Genomic DNA, 25,092 nt, shown 5'->3' with positions numbered 1-25,092 from the left:
TGTGGCCGTGTTCCAGAAGCATTCTCTCCTGATGTTTTGCCTGCATCTATGGCAGGCATCCTCAGAGTTTGTGACAGCCTCAGCCCCCTTCCTTTTCTCCCTCAGCTGCTTAAAAGGAAAGGGCCTGAGGCTGTTAGGAATGGTGGGAGTTGCAGTCCAAAACACCAAGTTGGCCCAGACCTCATGTAAAGCCTAGCATGGATCACTTATTTTCCATGGTTTCCTTTCCCAATGTCCGCCCTTTCATTTTAGCCGCATCGGATTGTGGTCAGAGAAGACCCTGGGTAGTATTTCCACCTGAAGTGGCCGAGGGGGAAAAGGAAGGGGCCTGAGGCTGTTAGGAATGGTGGGAGTTGCAGTCCAAAACACCAAGTTGGCCCAGGCCTGATGTAAAGCCACTTATTTTCCATGGTTTCCTTTCCCAATGTCCGCCCTTTCATTTTAGCAGCATTGGATTGTGGTCAGAGAAGAACCTGGGTAGTATTTCCACCTGAAGTGGCCGAGGGGGGAAAGGAAGGGGCCTGAGGCTGTCACAACCTCTGAGGATGCCTATCACAGATGCAGGTGAAACATAGGAGAGAATGCTTCTGGCACATGGCCATACAGCCCAGAAAACTCACATTAACCCTGATTGAAGTATCTTTTTTAAAAAAGGATTTTAAAGAAAAAGCTTTCCACTGGGGCGCGCACTCTCACTCCTAGGCATTTTGCAATGTGTAGCACCACTTGCCGAGGCAGTCCATTAATTTTGTGCAAAACTACAAAACCAAACATAGAATCCTAGAGTTGGAAGAGACCTGGTGGGCTATCCAGTCCAATCCCATTCTGCCAAAAAGCGGGAAAATCGCATTCAAAGCACCCCCGACAGTTGGCCATCCAACCTCTGCTTCAAAGTCTCCAAAGAAGGAGCCTCCCTCCGCCACACTGCGAGGCAGAGAGTTCCACTGCTGAACAGCCCTTCTCACAGCCAGGAATGTTCAGGTGGAATCTCATTTCCTGTAGTTTGAAGCCATTGCTCCATTGCATCTTAGTCTCCAGGAAGCCTCCTCCCTATGACTTCCCTTCACCTCTTGATCCATGGCCCTCCTCTTGTCTCCTCTCAGCCTTCTCTCCTGCAGGCTAAACATGCCCAGCTCTTGAAGCCACACTGTCCTCATAGGGCTTGTCCTCCAGGCCCTTGGATCATTTTAGTTGCCCTCCTCTGGGCAAGATTTCTCTTTCTCATGCTTCTTCCCTCCCCTTTCCTGCATCATATCCTACTTTTGGAACTTTGCAAAACTGAATGTTTTATCACCTGCTGCTACTGAAAGTACAAAATCTCAATAAGATTTAGGAACAGAACTGATCTTTAGTGGAGAATGCATGGTACTCCTTCATTCTGCCAACACCATTTAAAATCACCGCAACAGGAACATCCAGGGAGCCCCCGGTGGCACAGTGGGTTAAACCACTGAGCTGCTGTACTTGCTGACCCAAAGGTCGGTGGTTCGAATCCAGGGGGCAGGGTGAGCTCCTGCTGTTAGACCCAGCTTCTGACAGTCTAGCAGTTCGAAAACATGCAAGTGTGCGTAGATCAATAGGTACCACTTCTGCGGGAAGTAACGGTGCTCCATGCAGTCATGCTGGCCACATGACCTTGGAGGTGTCTATGGACGACGCTGGCTCTTTGGCTTAGAAATGGAGATGAACACCCCCCCCCCCCCCGAGTTAATGTCAAGGGGAAACCTTCACCTTTACCTTTAATAGGAACATCAATCCTTTGAGGCCTCTTAAGATTGGTCCAAAAACGCCCCTCCTAGTATGTGCAAAGGGGAAATATATATATGTTAGAAGCTAGCTGGATTTCTGGCATGGTTACTTCTGCCATAGAAGTGCAAATACAACCCTTTCGTGTCTAATCAGCTCTCCATTCTAACTGCGCACCTTGCAGTTTGCCGGCCTTTATTTTTCACCCTATTTATATGTGCACTCCTGCATAGAGGCATCATCATGCCTTCTGTAAACAGATCCCATGCTCCATGTGATGAGGACTTTAGCACTATATTTATTCAAGTTTTTCTGGGCAATAAACACTAAGAACAAAGACAATATGTGAAATTGGAACAGTGATTCTCAGGTGTTTTGGACTACGAGCTTTTAGGAGCTGAAGGCCAAAACATCTGGGGACTCACAGGTTGAGAACCACTGCGTTAGAATAAGTCTTTCTTGTCATCTTGGACTCGTGTCAAAAGAAGTTGGACTCTAGACAGATTAAGACTTTTCTGCTCTCATTTAAGTACTGCTTGGGTGAATAGGAATGGAATACAGATTTGTTTGGAACCATTTCGTCACAACCAATTTTGCTTCCAATCCCCAATAATTAGGCAAATATTGCCACTATTAATTTAACACAGCATCATTTCACTACTGCAGCCATGGCAAACTTGGGCCATCCAACTCCCACCATTCCTAACAGCCTCAGGCCCCTTCCAGTACATAGATGACATACCCATAGCACAGGCACGGGCCAACTTGGGCCCTCCAGGTGTTTTGGACTTCAACTCCCACCATTCCTAACAGCCTCAGGCCCCTTCCAGTATGTGGACGACATGCTCATAGCATAGGCATGGGCCAACTTGGACCCTCCAGGTGTTTTGGACTCCAACTCCCACCATTCCTAATAGGAAAGGGCCTGAGACTTAGGAATGGTGGGAGTCGAAGTACAAAACATATGGAAGGACCAACTCGGCCCATGCCTGCACTAGAGACAAGACAGACATGCAAAGCTTGACACAAAAGTACTTGCTTTGCAATCACAGATCTGGTTTTAAGACTGTGTCTCATAGGGCTGGTTAACATTTTGCTTTATTCTTACAGCATACTACAAACTTTTTAGGGTTGTGTACATATTTTAGTCCCGATTCCGTAATCACGGAATGAGTGTCTTTCAACGGGACGAGCACAAATTCTAAATGCACACGCCTTTCATAAAGGGACAACAATTCCTAGAGAGAACCAGGCCTCGCGATTTCCCCTTTGCCTTAAATATTCCACCGCGCTGTCTCATTCCGACAGCGTGTAGCAGAAAGCACAATATTTTAGACAGAATATTGATCATCCCAATATTTACAATCAAAGTTCAATTTTGTTGTCACACTTTTTTTCTTGCACATTGACAATGAAAGGCACATATGTATGTTTTTGCAAGACTATAGTCTTGTGCTCTAAAGGAAGACGACAATTCTGTATCTTTAATAGACACTTAGTAGACTCAGCTGGTGCAAATTCTTTGCTCTGTGTGACAAAGTTGCACCTGCCATAATCCCCCTTTTCTATGCAACTCGTATGTGTACCAAAGCCCTGGACGCCCTCCAAAAGAAAGGAGATCTAGCCTAACAAGTAGGGAACACAGAACAGAAAAGGCATGGGCCTGTGCTAGAAAGATTTCAATGAGAAGAGACCTTGATTTCCCCCACTTTCACAAGTGATCCATCACAGAACTAAACCTGCCACTTCCTCTAATAGTATCCTGAACATCCTCCCTTGATGTATTGAGACAATCGGCTCTAATGGGGCATAAGAAAGAAGAGTAGGAAACAGGGAAAGGAATTCATGTTACGCTTTCCCGTCTAAACGACTGGGCATCAACACAAATTTGCCTTTCGCAGAAGGAAAAAAGACCTCATGACTACCCTTTATTTCGCTGCATTAATTGGTTGTGGGAAATAAACCCAAAAACACCTAAATTAAGCCTTGAAAATATACTTTATAATTTTTGTGTGTGTCAGGAGCAATTTGAGAAACTGCAAGTAGCTTCTGGTGCGAGGGAATTGGACGTCTGCAAGGACATTGCCCAGATGTTTTACCATCCTGTGGGAGGCGCCTCTCATGTCCTCGCATGGGGAGCTGGAGCTGACAGGCAGGAGCTCAGCCCACAACTTGAGAAACTGCAAGTCACTTTGGGTGTGAGACAATGGGCCATCTGGAAGGACGTTGCCCAGATGCGTTACCATCCTTGTGGGAGGCTTCTCTCATGTCCCCGCATGGGGAGCTGGAGCTGACAAACAAGAGCTCGCCCCATGACTTGAGAAACTGCAAGTCATTTCTGGTGTAAAAGAATTGGCCATCTGCAAGGATATTGCACAAGGGACACCCAGATGTTTTACCACCCTGTAAGAGGCTTCTCTCATGTTCCTGCATGAGAAGCTGGAGTTGACAAATGGGAACTCACCCCGTGACTTGAGAAATTTTAGTTGTTTCTGGTGTAAGAAAATTGGCTGTCTGCAAGGATGTTGCCCAGATGTTTTACCATCTCTCATGTCCCCATATGGGGAGCTGGAGCTGACAGACGGGAGCTCACCCCACAACTTGAGAAACTGCAAGTCACTTCTGGTGTGAGAGAATTGGCCGTCTGCAAAGACGTTGCCCAGGGGACGTTGCCTGGATGTGTTACCATCCTTGTGGAAGGCTTCTCTCATGTCCCCGCATGGGGAGCTAGAGCTGACAGGCAGGAGCTCACCCCGCTGCCTGGATTCGAACCGCCAAGCTGTCAGTCAGCAGTCCTGCTGGTGCAAGGGTGTTTAACCCATTGCACTACCGGGGGCTCCTACTTTATAGCTGAAAGGCATTCAAACATGGGACCACAGCAGAACTCAAGTTACAAGGAGCCTTAGTGCTTCCTGTAATTCAGATTCCATTTCTGAACACAATATAACATTTAGACGTGAACCAAATAAGGTAATGAATTATGTCAGTTACACTCCTCAGAGGTGGCAACACTGCCTTTAAGGCATTTTTTGCCAAGTGATACGAAAACAAAATATTTTTTTTCCGTGTCAGGAGTGAATTGAGAAAAACTGCAAGTCGCTTCTGGTGTGAGAGACTTGGCTGTCTGCAAGGACGTTGCCTGGATGTTTTATGGGATGCCATGAATAGTTCTATTTATTTATTTCTAAACCAAACACTTGACATTTGCATACCCACTTTTAAACAGATCAGGATTGATTGTGGTGCAGTTTGGCTGATGTGAACAGTCATGCCTCTCCAAAGATTGCACAGCACATAGAACATAGCTTTTGCTTCCTACTTTGACCAGTGAGGGAATTGGGAGGGAGTGGGGAAAGAGAAGGGCATAGGAAGAGGAAGGCCTTTGCACTCGTCCTTCTAAACCAGGCATGGGCCAACTTGGGCCATCCAGGCATTTTGGACTCCAGCTCCCTCAATTACTAAGCCTCAGGCTCCTTCCAGTACGTGGACGACATACCCATGGCACAGGCATGGGCCAGCTTGGGCCCTCCAGGTGTTTTGGACTCCAACTCCCTCAATTACTAACCCTCAGGTCCCATCCAGTACGTGGACGTCATACCCATGGCACAGGCATGGGCCAACTTGGGCCCTCCAGGTGTTTTGGACTCCAACTCCCTCAATTACTAACCCTCAGGTCCCATCCAGTACGTGGACGTCATACCCATGGCACAGGCATGGGCCAGCTTGGGCCCTCCAGGTGTTTTGGACTCCAACTCCCTCAATTACTAATCTTCAGGTCCCATCCAGTATGTGGATGACATACCCATGGCACAGGCATGGGCCAACTTGGGCCCTCCAGGTGTTTTGGACTCCAACCCCCTCAATTACTAACCCTCAGGTCCCATCCAGTACGTGGACATACCCATGGCACAGGCATGGGCCAACTTGGGACCTCTGGGTGTTTTGGACCGCTTAAGCTGTCCAAAACACCCGGAGGGCACAAGTTGGCCCATGCCTGTGCCATGGGTATGTCGTCCACGTACTGGAAGGGGCCTGAAGCTCTTAGTAATTGCTGAGGAGGAACAGAAAGGGCCTGAGGCTGTTAAGGAATGGTAAGTTGCAGTCCAAAACACCAAGTTCGTCCAAGACTAAAATATAATTGCACTAGTTCCTCTCTCAACTTAATGTGTGCTAGACTTTGGAAAAAAACAAACATTTGCACCACATTGCTTATGCTTGAGCAAACCCAACATGTGCTGTTTGAAGGACGCACATGAAAGCCAACTAGGTTGTTTTCTGTATGTATCTGCAAGAATAGATGTGCACTTGGTTGGATTCCAATCCAGCTCCAGACTGGTACATAAAGCGTCAACTTCCAATCCAGAACCAGCCCGTGGTGTTGAAAACACGATGGAAAAGTCCAAAGGGAAAGGTTCCAGGGATGCTAGCAATCCCATCGTTGAGCAGCTCATCTTTCAAGCGTTCTCTCCTTTTCAGTAGATAAGTCAATCCCTTCTGCCCCACTTCATGCCCAGGCTGCCTCACCCACTGCTTACCCTCCGAAAGAAGCCCCGTTTGCAATCCCTTGCCCCAAGTCCATGCTGGTCGGTTGTTATCACACACAGACTTTCTCTAGCAACTAAGCACAGAGAACGAGGGGAGCGCAGGAGGATCAAGGCCTGCCGGGGCAGTTTAGATGCTGTGAGACAAACCTGTTTTTAAGTGTACTTGTTTGAATTCAATGTAATGTAATATATTATTTGTTGAATGTAGTAATTAGGTATTTATGAATATATTATTGTTGTAATTTCTGACAACATCCAAAAAAATAAAATGTTCCTAAATCATGGCAAAAGGATTATTTTCCCGGGCCCAGTGGGGAGTAGAAGCTACAAGAGTTGTGTATCAGTTTAAGAACCGAAGCTCCAGTTGTGCTTAGCCATTTAGTAGAAATTTTGCAATTTCACCAGGGTTTATACCAGGATTGTGCATTTGGGGTACCCGTTTAGTGTCCTAGATTTCGGTGGGGGCCCTGATCTTTTTTTTAGGAGGTATCTGTTTTTGCTCTGGGCCTCAAAGGATCAGTTTTCTATCAGACCATTATGGTGGGGGGGGGGGCTCCTACCCAGGCTCCCCTTCCCCATGCGCACTTTAATGAGGCTTCTTCTTACCTGCTGTTTCTACTCTAGAGAAGGTGCTCGGGTTTAGATAATGGCAGGCTTTCTGGGCCTGCACGCCACACATGCACTCTCTTTCAAAGGAGGAAAGTTCTGTTTCTTACTCTAGAGTAAGAGGCACTCAACTGCAAGCACTGGCAGGCGTGCACGCTTTCTGGGCCTGCACGCCACACACACACACTCTTTCAAAGGAGGAAAGTTCTGTTTCTTACTCTAGAGTAAGAGGCACTCAACTGCAAGCACTGGCAGGCGTGCACGCTTTCTGGGCCTGCACGCCACACACACACACTCTTTCAAAGGAGGAAAGTTCTGTTTCTTACTCTAGAGTAAGAGGCACTCAACTGCAAGCACTGGCAGGCGTGCACGCTTTCTGGGCCTGCACTCCACACACGCACTCTCTTTCAAAGGAGGAAAGTTCTGTTTCTTACTCTAGAGTAAGAGGCACTCAACTGCAGGCAATGGCAGGCGTGCACACTTTCGGGGCCTACACGCCACACACGCACTCTCTTTCAAAGGAGGAAATTTCTGTTTCTTACTCTAGAATAAGAGGCACTCAACTGCAAGCACTGGCAGGCGTGCACGCTTTCTGGGCCTGCATGCCACGCATGTACTCTCTTTCAAAGGAGGAAAGTTGTTTCTTACTCTAGAGTAAGAGGCACTTGACTGCAAGCACTGGCAGGTGTGCACGCTTTCTGGGCCTGCACCCCATACACGCACTCTCTTTCCAAGGCAATGAGGCAAGTTGTTTCTTACTCTAGAGCAGGGGTCCTCAAACTTTTTAAACAGAGGGCCAGGTCACAAGTCCCTCAAGCAGTTGGAGGGCCGGATTATAATTTGAAAAAAAGAAAAGAATGAATTCCTATGCACACTGCACATATATCATTTGTAGTGCAAATAACATTTTAAAACAATAATTAAAATGAAGAATAATTTTAACAAATATAAATTTATTAGTATTTCAATGGGAAGTGTGGGCCTGCTTTTGGTTGTTGAGATGGAATTGTTGTTGTTGTTATGTGCTTTCAAGTTGTTTCAGACTTAGGTTGACACTGAGCAAGAGCCAGGTAAATGACCTGGGAGGGCCGTATCCAGCCGCTGGGCCATAGTTTGAGGACCCTTGCTCTAGAGTAAGAGGCACTCAATTGTAGGCACTGGCAGGCATGCACGCTTTCTGAGCCTGCATGCCATACACGCACTCACTTTCCAAGGTGATGAGGCAAGTTGTTTCTTACTCTAGAGTAAGAGGTGCTCGGCTGCAGGTACTGGCAGGTGCGCACTTTCTGGGCCTGCACGCCACACACACACTTTCAAAGGCAATGAGGCAAGTTCTGTTTCTTACTCTACGAGGCGCTCGGTTGCAAGTACTGGCAGACGTGTGCACTTTTTGGGCCTCCATGCCCCATACGCACTCTTTCCAAGGCAAGGAGGCAAGTTTTGTTTCTTACTCTGTGAGGCGCTCAGTTGCAAGTACTGGCAGGCGTGTGCACTTTTTTGGCCTCCACGCCCCATACACACTCTTTCCAAGGCAAATTCTGTTTCTTACTCTAGTTGTTTTTAGGCACTGGCAGGCACTTGTGCTTTCGGGGCCTTCACACCCCACACTCTCGCTTTGCCAAGGAGGCAAGTTCTGTTTCTTACTCTGGAGGAGGTGCTCGGCTGCATGCACTGGGAGGAGTGCACGCTTTCTGGGCCTGCACACCACACACACACTCTCTTCTTCCCAAGGCAAGGAGGCAAGTTCTGTTTCTACTCCTTGGCTGCAGATACTGGTAGGCACGTGCGCGCTTTCCGAGCCTGCACGCCCCACATGCACTTTATTTCTGAGGCAAGTTCTGGGAGGCACTTGGCTGCAGGCGTGAGCGCTTTCTCTCCCTGGGTACAGCATGCCAGCCAGCCAGCCAGCCATGCACCCCTCCAAGGGATTTCCAGCTAAGGAAGAGTGATGGCCTCCTGGAAGAGGAGTAGTTTTCAGGGAATTATGGTTTACTTTTTGTTTGCTGGGGGATTAATAAAAAAGATTAAACTGTGGTGCCGAAAAGCAGAGGAGCCAATATCAGCTCCTGCTTGCTTTCGTGTTGAGCTGATTTTTGTACCGGGAGGGGCCTTGCCATTACATGCTCCCAAATAACTGAAAGAAATGAAGGAAAGGTGAAAAACGAATTCCACGCACAACTCTATTAATCATTTTAGTCGCCCTCTTCCTCTGTTCACCTTCCAGCTTAGAGTCAGTATCTCTTTTTAACTGTGAGACCCTAAACCGAACACAGTGCAATTCCAGGTAACGATGTCTGACTAAAGCAGAATACAGAGGCACCAGGACTTCCCTTGATCTGGACACTAGATTCCTTTGGATGCAGCACAGAATCCCATTGGATTTTCAGCTGCTGCATCACATTGTTGGCTCATGTTCAGCTTGTTCTCTACAAAGGCTCCAAGATCTTTTCCCACATAGACTGCTGTGGAGCCAGGTGTCTCCCATTCTGTATCTTTGCATTTCATTCCTTCTGCCTAAGTGTAGTATCTTACATTTGTCCTTGTTGGAATTCATTGTGTTGGTTTTGGCCATTTAGCTCTCTCATCTGTTTAGGTCATTTTGAATCCTGATCCTTTCCTTGAGTATTTGAAGGGAGAGTATTTGCTCTCCCTCCTAATTTGGTCCCATCTGCAAACTTGATAAGAAGCGTGCCATCAACTTTCATCCAAATCATTAATAAAGATGTTGAACAAAACTGGGCCCAGGACTGAATTCTGTGGCACTCCACTAGTCCCTTATTTCCAGCATGAAGAAGAGGAACCATTGGGCTTGGAGCCGGGATTTTCGTGCCGGGAGGGGTTTGCTGTTTCGTGCTCCCAGAGTACTGAAAGAAACAAAGGAAACCAGAGAAACAAATTCCGCACACAACTCTACCTTATACAGCATTCAGTATGAAGGTGTTTACAGCAAACTTTGTGGCCTAATGTAAAATAAACCACGTGTAGTTCATGTTTGATCAGCCCACATACTGCCTTACCAGAGGAAAAAAAATGCAACGCAGACAAACAAGTAGTTTACTCTTCACAGTTCAGAACACATGTACAATGTGATTAGTTGTATCAACTCATATAATTTCCTTTTATGAGAGATTTAAAATGGTCTTTGTCCACGTAGATAAACTTCTTCAGCAGCTCATAAAGCGAGAGCACACTCAAAACTGTCTCTCCTCTCTCTGCTGATACAAGCACCTGCATAGCTCAAGCCTGAACATAAATGTAACAGTATCCAAAAGTACCAGGCTCAGCCTGCTCCCCGGCATACCCCGACCAATCAGCTCCATGCATCTTATTTTACAGTTGACACACAAATACACACTCACTGATTCCTTACGTGTTCCAACAAACTTTATGACGACCTCATGAAGGTAGGTTATTATGAACTCCCCAAAAAGATGAGAGAGCACACCAAAAACTTCTGGTAACAGGCACTGGTAATCTGAGGCATTAGTTCCCAGATGCTAGCACTAAATCAAAATAGCTCACAAATTGGCTTTAGGTAGTATACGAGAAGCAAAAACACAGAATTCAGATACAGTGGGATAAACTATCAGAAACCCTGTGTATGTGCATGAATAAGTATAACTGTTGCCTGTACATATGTACGATTCCTCACATTCAAGCTAAATCTTGTGATGCCCGGGGAGCAGGCTGAGCCTGGGACTTTAGGATACTGTTACATTTATGTTCAGTCTTGAGCTATACAGGTGCTTGTATCAGCAGAGAGAGATTAAAAGCAGATTTAAATGATAAGGTAATGGGGACTGCATTTTCCACTATAACAAGCAAGATCTAGTTCCATCTTCCAACACTCAAAAGGTAACTCCACAAACTCACACCTTTTTCTTTGGAGCAGATTAGATATATAGATAGAGTATATATACACTGGCTGAAGACTGGGATACTTCTCCAGCCTTCTTCTCCTGATACTTCCAGATAACTGGAGACTTACCTGCAGCAAGCTGGTTTTGTAGTCCAATTCTTCTTGATGCTCCAACCTTCAGTCTCAAGCCACAAGCCTCTCAGAACTCCAACCTTCAGTCAACTGCAACTCCTCAGCAATGAGTAGCCCTTTTGCTCCTTTATTACCCCAGCAGTTACTTCACCCTGGCTGTAATTACACAATGCTAGCCAGGTGTTTTGGCTCTTACTGCTTGCTGCCCTGATCCTTACACTACTTGTTACTTAAGAAACGATAAAAACTCTGACAGTATATGATGATGATGATTAATTACACCAATGTGGAGGAAGGCACGGACAAAAAGAGTGAAAAGGGTCAACAACAACAACAATAATAATAATGGAGCCCCCGGTGGCGCAGTGGGTTAAACCCCTGTGCCGGCAGGACTGAAGACCGACAGGTCGCAGGTTCGAATCCGGGGAGAGGCGGATGAGCTCCCTCTATCAGCTCCAGCTCATGCGGGGACATGAGAGAAGCCTCCCACAAGGATGATAAAACATCAAAATCATCCGGGCATCCCCTAGGCAACGTCCTTGCAGACGGCCAATTCTCTCACAACAGGATGCTCCTGACACGACAATAATAATAATAATAATAATAATAATAATAATAAATTTCTATTTGTACCCCGCTACCATCTCCCCAAGGGACTCGGTGCGGCTTACATGAGGCCGAGCCCAATCACAACAATACAAGCAATAATAACAACTATACAAGCAATTTAAAAAAACATAGACAATAAAATACACAACATTATCAATAAATCATTGTGATGCCACTTTTTGTATTCTAAACATCCATTGTTTTATTTTAATTTGTTTTGACAAATTTCCGTTAAAAATATCAACATCAAAATACGACAGTTTTTGAGGAGCTCCTTCTTGAATCAGCAATATCTTGCAAACAGTCAACAGCCGGCGGTCACAGAATTAAAACCGAAGCAAGGCAACTCCTCTTCATTGCTGTCTCCTTGTCACTTGCCAATGCAGCAGCACTGAGACAGAATATGTCTCTTGTATTGTCTTCTATAAAACTCAGCAAGCGAGAGTCCAAAAGTGGCAGGCTCAAACCTAGCACCTCAATCCGTGGGTGATACCAGATGAGAGACTCCCTCCTGAGCACACAGAAGACTAGGCAACTTGGAAGGCACTGAACAGACTGCCCTCTGGCACCACGAGATGCAGAGCCAATCTTAAGAAATGCGGCTACAAAGTTGAATCCACGACATGCAAGTGTGGAGAAGAGCAAACCACAGACCACCTGCTGCAATGCAACCTGAGTCCTGCCACATGCACAATGGAGGACCTTCTTGCGGCAACACCAGAGGCACTCCAAGTGGCCAGATACTGGTCAAAGGACATTTAATCAACTACCAAGTTTGCAAAATTTGTGGGTTTTTTCATCTGTTTGTTTGTTTTGTTCTGTTAGAAATGTAATACAATGGTATGGTTGCTGATGACACGATAAATAAATAAATTCTATAAATTATAATCCAGGCAATTTTTATTTATTTATTTATTTCTGCTACTTATACCCCGCCCTTCTCACCCCCGAGGGGGGACTCAGGGCGGCTTACAAAAAGGCAACTAGCATTCGGGATTGACCTTGATCCGTTTCGTGTCCCGGCTTTCGGTGGGGACCCTGATCCGTTTCGTCTGAGCCTCCCGAAATCAGGAGGTCTTATATTTGCTTCTAGTTTTCAGGCTGAAAGATCAATTCTTTTCAGCCCATTATTGGGGGGCGGGGGAACTTCATCCATAGGTCCAAAGTGTCTGTGCCTACAGGTGCAGGCTTTGGGCCTACGTGCCTCAGCCTGGTAGGGTCTGCAGCCAATTGTCAAGTAAGGAGCATTCCTTACTTGGTGCTCAGCTGCAGGCCCTGCCAGGCTCCAGGCAATCGATCCGAAAAGCAGGCTTGGAGCCGGTACCCGCTCCCGCCTGCCTTTCATATCGATTGCATTTTCGTTCCAAGAGTGGCTTTTCCGTTTCGTGCAATTCAGATGGATGGCACAGGGCAGGCATGTAGCCAGGAAGGGGCGGGGGGATCCGTGAGAAGGCCTTACTGGTACATTGTTTAAACTGTTACGTTTATTCATATCATGATCTGATCACCATGCCAGTCTCTCACACCCCTACCAGTCTCTCAAGCTCACCTAGTGAGTACAAGGGAGAGAGCCTTTTCCACTGTGGCTCCCCGACTCTGGAACACACTGCCTGGAGAAATTAGGAAAGCCCCTTCCCCAGAAATCTTCAAAAAGAACCTTAAAACCTGGCTCTTCCGCTGCACCTTTGATGAGTAGGTATATAATCCCACATGATTGCTCTGCCTCAAAGTTCTGTCATTGGATTGTACGTCTCCCCTCATGGGAAAGCTTGATTCCATAACTCCTGCTAAAATGAGCCCTCCTCCGTAAATTACCTGCTTCCCTCTTTTATCTCGCCCGAGTTTTTAATTAGTTTTAATCAGTTTTAATCACTACATGTAGCCTGCCCATTATTATTGTGCCTGTGCATATTTTTATTTTTTATAATGTTATGTATTCATATATTTTATGTAACTATGATGTTATTGTTTATTGTTCACATTTTCGGTTTGTTTTTGTTTTTTCTTTATTGTAATTGTCATTTGGGTTGGCCTCGTGTAAGCCGCTCCGAGTCATAGAATCATAGAATCCTAGAGTTGGAAGAGACCTCATAGGCCATCCAGTCCAACCCCATCCTGCCAAGAAGCAGGAATATTGCATTCAAATCACCCCTGACAGATGGCCATCCAGCCTCTGTTTAAAAGCTTCCAAAGAAGGAGCCTCCACCACACTCCGGGGCAGAGAGTTCCACTGCTGAACGGCTCTCACAGTCAGGAAGTTCTTCCTCATGTTCAGATGGAATCTCCTTTCTTGTAGTTTGAAGCCATTGTTCCGCGTCCTAGTCTCCAGGGAAGCAGAAAACAAGCTTGCTCCCTCCTCCCTGTGGCTTCCTCTCACATATTTATACATGGCTCTCATATCTCCTCTCAGCCTTCTCTTCTTCAGGCTAAACATGCCCAGCTCCTTAAGCCGCTCCTCATAGGGCTTGTTCTCCAGACCCTTGCTCATTTTAGTCGCCCTCCTCTGGAGTCCCCATTGGGGAGATGGTGGCGGGGTATAAATAAAGATTATTATTATTATTATTATTATTATTATGCTCAATATATCGCATATGCATGGATGTATTGGGATAATGATACAAAAGGTTTGCTAGGGTAGATCCTCAGCCTCTCCCCCCCCCCCCCTTGAATCAAAATCCTGGCTATAGGCCTGGCACAAGGGATAGACGGAGCACTGCCAGCTCATGAGTAACCATACAATTAAAATGAGATCCAACTGAAACAAGCAGGAGGCTTGAGCAAAGACAAGGCAAGGCAATTTTCAAGACAGGGATAAAATACAGATCTGGCAAAGTAAATTGATAGTCCCTTGTTTCTGTAGATCTGTTTCCTCACTGAGTATACATCCCCTCTCTTAGCCAACAAACAGACACAAAAAGCAGTGCATTAAAAGTGTTGCTGCCAAGAAAAAGATCCTTTATCAGAACACAAAATACACAGCGAAGACATAGTTGACAGTAAGTGGAAAAAGTGCGCCCTTCTTGAAAGACGTCTCTGCAGTTACATATCACTTCGAGACAGGCCCAAAGCAGGGCTGTCCAGCCAAGTGTCGAAAATAGACTGACTCTGTCATTCCTTCTGGAGGCTTCAGAAGATAATGGCGCAATGAGGAATGGTAGCCATCCGAGGGAGGACCGATTTGTCTCCTCCTTCTGGTTGACGGCAAAAGAATTCAACAATCCAACGCAGAAAATGGTGAAAAACTCAGCCAATTCGTCTTGGAATGACAGCAATGGCGGCCGCACAGGTACCTGAAGTACTGATGCACCAGAACATCGCTTTGCTGAGGATATCTGTATGATCCTTTCAGTGAAGGATCATACAGGGAATTGGTCCAGATACCATGCCACAGACATGGCATGTGAGCACTGGACAACTTTGCTCACAAATACTACCAAACACTGAGACAAAGTCATTTTTGCTTTCAGGCAACTTTGTAAGACGACCAAAGGTATATAATTCAGCCACAGGAATGATTTCTCAGCAACAGAGCATCCGAAAGAGAGTGCACAGAAGACTTCTGCTGTCAAAAGTCCTGAGATTGGGCACTCGCTCCAGGCTGGAGATTTGTGCGGAGCTTGTACATGTGATCTAAAGCTTGGGTGAGGAAAGGGCCCGTGGTGTTGATCTCCATCAAAGTCAGGTTATCCAGCTGACAAAAGACAAGGAACAGATGTTACAAAATGATAACAACACCTGTGGTTCGATTGACCTTTTGCATGACTGAGCAGCACAAAATACCTGGGAGAAATCACATTGTGCAAAACTGTCCTGCATACGTTTTCGTTCCTTTTCCAAAATATTCCAGAAATATATCGTTTGGCAAGGGAAAAAAACGAGGATAAACTTCAAAAACATGACCAATGAAAAAAAGAAGGGGAGGGTTGGTCATGCCGGACCTAAGTCTATATTTTGAAGCCAGCGCCATTACATGGATCATTGACATCAGCCATAAAAAATAAACTCACCCAGCTTTCCCCAATTACAATCCAGCACTTTGGAATAGCACTCCGCTCAGGGAGACTGTTCTAGTGCCTTAAAAAGGGAAAACGGACCCTGTCCTAATAGCTTTCAGTTGTCTATTTTTGCTCGCTTCCACTCAAATAATCCCCACCAAAATGACAACACAGCTGGGATACATACTGAACATCTCGTGCAATCCTTTCAGAATCTGCAAATTTCAGAATCTAAAACTGTTCATGTTTCAGAATTAAAATTCAGTCTTCCTTCTAAGGCAGCGTTTCTCAACCTGGGGGTCAGGACCCGGGAGTGGGGGTCACAAGGGGGTCAGAGGGGTCACCAAAGATTATTAAAAAACACAGTATTTTCTGTTGGTCATAGGAGTTCTGTGTGAAAGTTTGGCCCAATTTTGTTCGTGGGGTTCAGAAAGCTTTTTGATTGTATGTGAACTATAAATCCCAGCAACTACAACTCCCAAACGTCAAGGCCTATTTTCCCCAAACTCCACTAATGTTCACATTTGGGCATATTGAGTATGCCAACCAAGTTTAGTCCAGATCCATCATTGCTTGAGTCCACAGTGCTCTTCAGATGTAGGTGAACTACATAAGGAGGGAAGCAGAGAAAGAAGGAAAGAAAGAAGAAGGGATGAGAGAAGGAGGGAGAGAATGAAATAAAAAAAGTGAAAGGGGGAAGGAAGGAGAGAAGGAACGAAAGAGGGAGGGAGGGAAGGGGGGAAGGAAGGAAGGAGACGAGGATGGATGGAACCAAAGAGCAAAGGAAGCGAGAAAAGAAACAGGTAGAGAAGGAAGAAAGAAGAAGGGAAAGAAGAAGAGGGAAGGAAGGAAAGAGGGAGGGAAGGAAGGAAGGAGAGAAAGAAAGAAGGAGAGAAAGAAAGGAGAGAAAGAGGGAGGGAAAGTTGGCCACAGCAACGCATGGCGTGTACAGCTAGTACTGTAAATAAATAAATAAATCTTACCCTGGCATGAGCTTCCTGCTGCCTGACAAAGCTATCTGCAGACAACCGGAGCTTTGCTATTCGAGTGTCCCACGTATCCTTAACCAGCGTCCGGATCTCATCTGCCTTTGGAATATTGTCTGCAGCACTAATGAGAAAGGAAAATTTATTAACACAAGCCGTAAAAGAGCAAAGGTCACTATACAAACCACTGGTCCACCACCATTACTATGTATAATATGTAGGGACTTATTTGGGAAATAATAAAAATCCCAAAAGCAGCAAGAAAACACCACTTATAATTGGATTGGGCTTCTGGGTTTTAAAAGCCCCAAAACCAAAGCTGTTAGGAAAGCTGGAACTTTCTTCTGGCCAGAAATCCCTCTGGCATCCACCAACTTAGAAGCGCTGATAAGCCCTTGGCTTACTGGAAGTATTCTTAGGCAAGAGTTTGTTGGATTTAGCCCTCAGGCTTGTGTTTCTGAGGTAACACTAAAGATTATTCTTCAAAAATCTACGCTGTCACCATTAAGCTCTTGGTTACTGCAGGAATCTTCACCCACAGAGGCACACGTGAGGCAGATGTTGTGAATAACTAAACAATGATGTTTATTTAAGAGAACAGGAACAATTCAGGTATAAAGCTTAGCTGTTTCAAAAATACTGGCTTAAAAGCGTGTGGTTACATAAAGCAGTTCAGACTTAGTTACACAGAAATACTTATCTCTTTCCAAAATGGCTGCCGAACTTCTTGGGCCTATTTTTTTCCTAGACTTTTCCTAGCCTAATAGGTAGGGAAGTCACTACACTATGCCATTGCAACAAGAGTGACTGGTCTTAACAAAACTCTCTTATAGTGCCAAGGCTTATTAAACATGGTTTTCTTTGGGCGAGCAGATGGCAACTACTGGATTCCATATGTTCTGTATCAGGAAGTAGAGCTAATGTGGCCTATCCAAGGATATTTTCTGAATCAGAACCCAAATAACCAAATCTAATGTTGACCAAAAACTGATTTGTAGCCTTTTTAGTACTAATGCTAATCCTTGTAAGGTGATTCAAATTCATTAAATACATACTTATGAGGTGACACTTATGAGGGCCTTCTTGGTGGTGGCCTCCCAACTCTGGAACTCACTTCCCAAGGACATCAGACATGCCCCAACTCTGGCAGTCTTTAGGAGCCTGAAAACGTGGTTGTTTAGTGTGCCTTCCCAGAATAAGGAAATCTCTCAGCAATGTGCCCTCAAAATGCACTTTACCACTGATTTAGGACTGACTGTGTTCCCTCATTTCTCTTTGAAAAACTCTATCCCAGTTATATCCTACCTTGTTCATGCCCAGCATTATTTTTAAATTTTAAATTATCGCATTTGGCCTGGCCATAGGTTTTTAAATGCTTGTGTGTTACTGTTATTGATTATTGCTTATTTTTTGTTTATGTGATTTATATTAATTGTTTTGTATTGATTGTTGTTGTTATTGCTTTTGTTTACCGATGTATTGCAGGCTTGGCCTCATGTAAGCTACACCGAGTCCCTTGGGGAGATGGTAGCGGGGTATAAATAAAGTTTTATTTAATTATTATTATTATTATTATTATTTATCATTCCGTGTATCTAACTTTATATTACTAAAAATTAAAAGAAAGGGGGGATCCAAGCACTATCAATGCATGCTACAATAGATAAATATAACAGACAAATACTCCAGATCTGTGGTTCTCAGACTTTGGCCTTACGAATATTTGGATCAAAAATATATGCCCAACCATAATCTAAGCACAACCTCTCAAAATTAATTGCACATACTCTCTCATGTTTCCTCAAATTCAAGTCTGACACGACCTGAATAGTTTTGTGCACAAAGAGTACAAACATTTGTATTGTCGAAGGCTTTCATGGCCGGAATCACTGGGTTGTTGTAGGTTTTTTCGGGCTATATGGCCACGGTCTAGAGGCATTCTCTCCTGACGTTTCGCCTGCATCTATGGCAAGCATCCTCAGAGGTAGTGAGGTCTGTTGGAACTAGGAAAAAGAGTTTATATATCTGTGGAATGACCAGGGTGGGACAAAGGATTCTTGTCTGCTGGAGCTAGGTGTGAATGTTTCAACTGATCACCTTGATTAGCATTTGATTGCCTGGCAGTGCCTGGAGCAAACTTTTGTTGAAAGGTGATTAGATGTCCTTGTTTGTTTCCTCTCTGTTGTTGTGCTGTTGCAATTTTAGAGTTTTTTTAAATACTGGTAGCCAGATTTTGTTCGTTTTCATGGTTTCCTCCTTTCTGTTGAAATTGTCCACATGCTTGTGTATTTCAGTGGCTTCTCTGTGTAGTCTGACATGGTGGTTGTGAGAGTGGTCCAGCATTTCTGTGTTCTCAAATAAAATGCTGTGTCCAGGTTGGTTCATCAGGTGCTCCGCTATGGCTGATTTCTCTGCAGTGCCTTTCATGTTCCTTGATTCGTGTTTGGGCAATGCTGCTGCGTTTGGTGGTCCCTATGTAGACTTGTCCACAGCTGCATGGTATCCAGTAGACTCCTGCAGAAGTGAGAGGATCCCTCTTGTCCTTTGCTGAATGTAGCATTTGTTGGATTTTCTTGGTGTGTCTGTAGATAGTTTGCGGTCAGTGGTTCCCTTGACATCTAATCACCTCTCGACAAAAGTTTGCTCCAGGCACTGCCAGGCAATCAAATGCTAATCAAGGTGATCAGTTGAAACATTCACACCTAGCTCCAGCAGACAAGAGTCTTTGTCTCACCCTGGTCATTCCACAGATATATAAACCCTTTTTCCTAGTTCCAACAGACCTCACTACCTCTGAGGATGCTTGCCATGGATGCAGGCGAAATGTCAGGAGAGAATGCCTCTAGAACATGGCCATATAGCCCGAAAAAACCTACAACAACCCAGTACAAACATTTCTCCCATTTAAATATTTTCAGTAAGAACAATTTTACAGTGAAAAACCTACTCACTAGTTCAATAGCAATTTAGTTAATTCCATGTAGTAAGGGCTGGGCATTGGGGTAAAAGTCTCTTCATTGCGCTCTTGCTCTCGGATTTGCTCCAGCTTTTCTAGAAAGCAATTTGTGAAAAAGACAAAAAAATAATTTACAAAGATGCTGCTTCAAAACAAATCATGTAAGCAGAACAGTAAGTGCCAACAAATTACAATGAAGTGATGAACACATATCTGTTTAAGTCTAGCAAACAGTCATGTTGGTTAACAGTACAAATGTTCTTGGAAAGTAGACCAGCCTCTCTCCTAACGTTTCTCTGATGCTCAAAAAGTTTGACACAACAACATAAGCAAGCTTGCCCTAAAAGAGGACTGATTGACATTATTTTTAAATGTAATGGTTACTAAGACACAGGAATATATCTGTGCATGTGCAACCAATTAAACAACTATGACTAATAATTGTACTGTCGCGCGCTGGGCCTGTGATAGTGTCTGTTTACAGGACGCGCTTTCTGTATGCCCAACGGGACGCCGGGGTGCCTCAACTGAAGGGTCCCATAGGTTTCCCAACACAAAGTTCTGTAGAGGCTCAAAATAGGTTCAACAAAGTTCTTTATTAAAGCTTAAATCTTCGAACAAATGAATTAAATGCTTTATAATCTTGAAAAACTAGTAGCTTTCTCGAATTGCCAACAAGGGACAGGCAACTGCTTGATAAACTGTTCCTTTCTTTCTTGGGGAAACCTTCTGACCCCTCCTTGGGCAATCTTCCTTTACCTTAGTGGCGTGAGTCCCCTAATCCTGGTTCCAATCTGCTTTATGGATAGCCCGAGTGTCCCTTACCAGATAAGGTTTTTTGTACATCTGCCAAGCTGGTATACTTTAGATTTTCCACGAAGGTTGTGGAACCATTCCTTTTGCCTAGCAAAGCTGGCTGTATTTTTTTCCCCAGCAAAGCTGTGAGAAATGAAGTCTTTTTGCAGGTTGGAGAGAGAAGCCCACACATCCTGTCTGCTAGGCTCCAAGCTGTGAGACTGAACTAAAAGTCCCTTTTCCCCTCCAAACCTGGGGAAAGGGGCGAGTATAAAGGCTCTAACGTTGATTGATAGGTTGTTGGCCCTATGATTGCAACCTGGGAAAGCCACCTGATTGCAAAAAAGCATAGCTTGAATAGATTCATGCAAACTAACAGTGTAAGAAAAAGAATCAAATCTCCTGGCAGAGCCGTGCCAGCACAATAATACACACACACTGTATGTGCAGTATATACTCGAGTATAAGCTGACCCAAATATAAGCCAAGGCAGCTAATTTGACCACAAAAAACTGGGGAAATGTATTGACTCGAGTGTAAGCCGAGGGTGGGAAATGCAGCCGCTACTGGTCAATTTCAAAATAAAAATAGATACCAATAAAATTACATTAATTGAGGCATCAGTAGCTTAAATGTTTTTGAATATTTACATAAAACTGTAATTTAAGATAAAATTGTCCCACTCTGATTCAACCATTATTCTAACCTTCTTCAATGTAAATGTGATTACGTATCCTTCCAATAATAATCAAGAGAGTAAAATAATAAATGTAATAAGAATACGAATAAGAATGAGAAGTAGTAGTAGTAGTAGTCCTAGACACATGGTTCAATTCCATCGTCGGCGGAGTTCAGAATGCTCTTTGATTGTAGGTGAACTGTACATCCCAGCAACTACAACTTCCAAATGTCAAGGTCTGTTTTCCCCAAACTCCACCATTGTTCACATTTGAGCATATTGAGTATTTGTGTAGCGTTTGGTCCAGATCCATCATTGTTTGAGTCCACAGTGATCTCTGGATGTAGGTGAACTACAACTCCAAAACCAAAGAACACTGCCCACCAAACTCTTCCAGTGTTTTCTGTTGGTCATGGGAGAACGGTGTGCCACATTTGGTTGAATTCCATCGTTGGTGGGGTTCACAGTGCTCTTTGATTGTAGGTGAACTATAAATCCTAGAAACTACAATTCCCAAATGACAAAATCAATTTTTTGAGTGAAGGACATACATTGGGTTGTTAGGTGTCTTGTGTCCAAATTTGGTGTCAATTCGTCCAGTGGGTTTTGAGTTCTGTTAATCCCACAAACGAACATTACATTTTTATTTATATAGATTTTACTGATGATGTTGTATAATGTTTTAAAATGATTTTATTGTGAATTGTAATTTTTATGGTATTTATGCTGTTAGCATCCTCTGATGCTTATGTGAGGCCGCGCTGAATCCCCCTTGTGGGGAGAAGGGCGGGATATAAATATATGAAATAAATAAATAAATAGGTTAACAATCATATACATAACAAAAAACTAGGATAGGGGGCTTGCAGAAGGCTGCTATTTCCAACAATAGGTCCATACAGCTTTCATACAATTCCATTCAATCCATACATCATTTATTCATCACACTACCGGCTGTTAGGAATAGTGGGAGTCAGGGGCGGCTCGCGAAGTAAGCGGTCGCAGAACACTTTTTTTTGCCAGGGGTGCAGAGGCGCCTCTGTAAATGCCCCTCGACCGCCACTTGAGGAGTGCCCCCTCAGCTCACAACAGCCCTAGCAGTCCGGGGGAGCCTCGGCTTTCTTGCCTCGCTGCCGGGCGATCCTCTTCCCAAAGGGGCCGGGCCCTTGAGCCTCGCCTAGCCCCTCTCGTTCCTGCTCTACCCAGCCACCGGGTGCGTGAGCAGAGCCGGTGCTCAATCGTTCTCTGCATTCGATCCCTTCCCCGATCCCCCGGCGCTCCACCCGCCTCCTCTCCTCTCCCCAATCCACGGGTGGGCCAAGGGGCGGAGCCGCCTCGTCTGGCCCGCTTCGGGTCCGGAGGCGTGTCTGAAGACCCCAGCGTGCACACCAAAAGTCGCCTCTTCTCTTGACTTTCTCTTCAGCCATTGGGACCAAGAGAGAGAGAGAGAGAGCCCCACTGGCTGGAGGTATCTCTTACCTCCACTCCCTCCTTTGTTTTTGCGCCTACCTTCAGGAAAGGTAGGCATCTCCACCTCTCTCTCTCTTGGTTCCAATGGCTGAGGAGAAAGTCAGGAGAAGAGGTGACTTTTGGTGCACACGCCGGGGTCTTCAGGCACGCCTCCAGACCCAAAGCGGGCCAGGCAAGGAAGCAAGTGCGGCAAGTGTAGTTACTGGGATGTATAGTTCACCTACAATCAAAGAGCATTCTGAACTCCACCAATGATGAAATTGAACCAAATATGGCACACAGAACTCCCACGACGAACAGAATATATATATCAATGATTGGTTGGGGGGGACGGGGGACGGCGCCAAAATACTGTTTGCTTACTGTTGAAAATTACCTAGGGCCGCCTCTGGTGGGAGTTAAAGTCCAAAACACCTGGAGGACTGACATCTGCCCATGACTGGAATAGACACACCCTAAGACAGGAGAAAAGGTCTTCCTTACCCACATCCATCCATTCGGGAGGGATCAAGCGGCACTTCTGCCTCTGTTTTAGGTTGATAGCCAGCCAGAGAGGAACTTGCACAGGAAGCCCAGGATTGAAGGGACCTAGGTCTCCCTACAAAAGGGAAAGCATGAAGAAGTCACTTTAGGTCTGGTTCCGGCATCGTCCTGGAATGTGCAGCTGTTTTCCAGGGATTCAAGATATGAATTACAAATCTTGCATAAGGGACAAGTCTTCCTCCGGCAGGTTCTCCCTCATGCTCTTTCTGTACTACGCATAGGCAATCTTGGACTCTCCAGGTGCTTTGGACTTCAAAAGCTGTAGGCTGTTAGGAATTGTGGGAGTTGAAGTCCAAAACACCTGGAGGGTCCAAGTTTGCCCATGCCTATTCTATACCTCATTATCAACCCCAGAACTTGGGAGTTACTTTTTGTGCACTACAGCTGCCATTCCGGAGCCAGCTAGTATAGTTTCTGAGCAGCAGCAAAAGCTGGATAGAGTCCAGATTGGACTACTGTAATGCGCTCTACGTGGGGCTGCCCTTGAAAACGGCCCGGAAATTCCAACTGGTCCCAATGGGCGGCAGCCAGGTTGTTAACTGCTGCTCCTTACAGGGAGAGGTCAACCCTCCTGTTTAAGGAGCTCCACTGGCTGCCATTCATTTTCCGGTCCCAATTCAAGGTGCAGGTGCTTACCTACAAAGCCCTAAACGGCTTGGGACCCGTCTACCTGCTTTACCGCATCTCTGTATACGAACCCACATGATCTTTTCGATCATCTGGAGAGGCCCTTCTCACGTCGCAAGCGCGATTGGTGGGGACGAGGGACAGGGCCTTCTCTGTGGTGGCCCCCCGACTCTGGAACTTTCTCCCCAAGCTGCAGTCTGCCAAAATTAGCTCTGGCAAAGCTCTGGGTGGCTTTTAACACTTCCTAAACCCCTTTCTGGGGATGATGGGAGCTGCATTCTGCCAAAATTAGCTCTGGCAAAGCTCTGGGGGCCTTTTAACACTCCCTAAACCCCTGTCTGGGGATGATGGGAGATGCAGTTTGCCAAAATTAGCTCTGGCAAAGCTCTGGGGGGCTTTTAACGCTTCCTACACCACTTTCTGGGGATGATGGGAGCTGCAGTCTGCCAATATTAGCTCAAGCCAAGCTCTGGGGGGCTTTTAACACTTCCTAAATTCCTCGTCGCCTCACTCACCCCAATGAGGTAGATCCGGTCCAGGCTGAAGTTGGGGATGATGGTGACCTGCTCTTGCTCGGCCAGGAACTCCACTTCCGCGGCCTCCATGGCAAAATGCAGCCTCAACTCAGCCTCCTGGGGCATCTCCGCTTCCTATTGGTCGGAAACGCGAGCAATCATTTCCGTAGCCCAATGAAACCCCCCGCTTTGGTCCCGCGCACCTGCTATTGGTTGGGAAACTCAAGCCAACCCCGCCCACCGCGAATTGGTTTCTTTTCTTTCCCGCGCTAATTCCAAGCCTGAGAAAGCCGTACATCCTACTGGTTGGGAATAACGTGATTGACTACTTTTCTATCCAATGAAAAGCCTGGGTTTTCCTCAAGCGCGATTTTTATTGGTAGAAAACAAGAGCTAAATCCCGCCCACTGCTCCACCCGCTGCTTTTAGCTTATATTGAAAGCCTCCCGCTTTTCCTGGCGTTTCCTATTGGATGGGAAGAGAAAGTACCGCCCACTACCCACTCTTAACCCAATGAGAAGCTCAATGTTTTGCATATCTCCTCCTACAGCAGACAATCATAGCTGCCATTGGTTGAGAGGCAGAGAAACAGGGAAGACCCCGCCCACTAATGCTTAACTTATGTTGTCTTATTTTCTCGCATGGAATTTAGCCCCGCCTACGAGCGATGTCTATTGGTTGGAGGGTCTCTCGCCCCGTCTCCTGATTGGCTCATTCCTTGGAGGCTTGCTGTGATTGGGTAACGCTATATTTTGAAGCTGTGTTGCACTTTATTGGCTCTAGAGGTGATTAGTCTGTATTTCGGATGCCTCTAAAAATAGATAGATAGATAGATAGATAGATAGATAGATAGATAGATAGATAGATAGATAGATAGATAGATAGATAGATAGATAGAATTAAATATAAATAAATATAAATAAATATAAATAATATAAATATAAATAAATATTAATAAATAAATATTAATAAATAATAAATATAATATAAAATAAAAATTTAAAAAATATAAAATATAAAATAAGATTTA

General features: G+C 45.2%; 1 protein-coding gene across 1 annotated transcript; it reads right to left on the bottom strand.

Annotated features, from left to right (window-relative positions):
- Window positions 1-14,421: 14,421 nt before the first annotated feature.
- On the bottom strand, window positions 14,422-24,200 carry GINS2 (GINS complex subunit 2). The gene is made up of 5 exons (XM_060788452.2): window positions 24,063-24,200; window positions 22,861-22,975; window positions 19,429-19,528; window positions 16,475-16,601; window positions 14,422-15,187 (listed from the first exon to the last, which is right to left on the bottom strand). The coding sequence occupies exons 1-5, from the start codon at window positions 24,186-24,188 to the stop codon at window positions 15,062-15,064; spliced, it is 594 nt and encodes a 197-aa protein (XP_060644435.2). The 5' UTR covers window positions 24,189-24,200; the 3' UTR covers window positions 14,422-15,061.
- Window positions 24,201-25,092: the final 892 nt, after the last annotated feature.

The sequence above is a fragment of the Anolis sagrei genome, chromosome 8 (assembly GCF_037176765.1).
Source record: "Anolis sagrei isolate rAnoSag1 chromosome 8, rAnoSag1.mat, whole genome shotgun sequence".
Classification (NCBI taxonomy): domain Eukaryota; kingdom Metazoa; phylum Chordata; class Lepidosauria; order Squamata; family Dactyloidae; genus Anolis; species Anolis sagrei.
The sequence above is the reverse complement of the archived record's forward strand: the minus strand, read 5'-3'. Positions and strand labels throughout refer to the sequence as shown.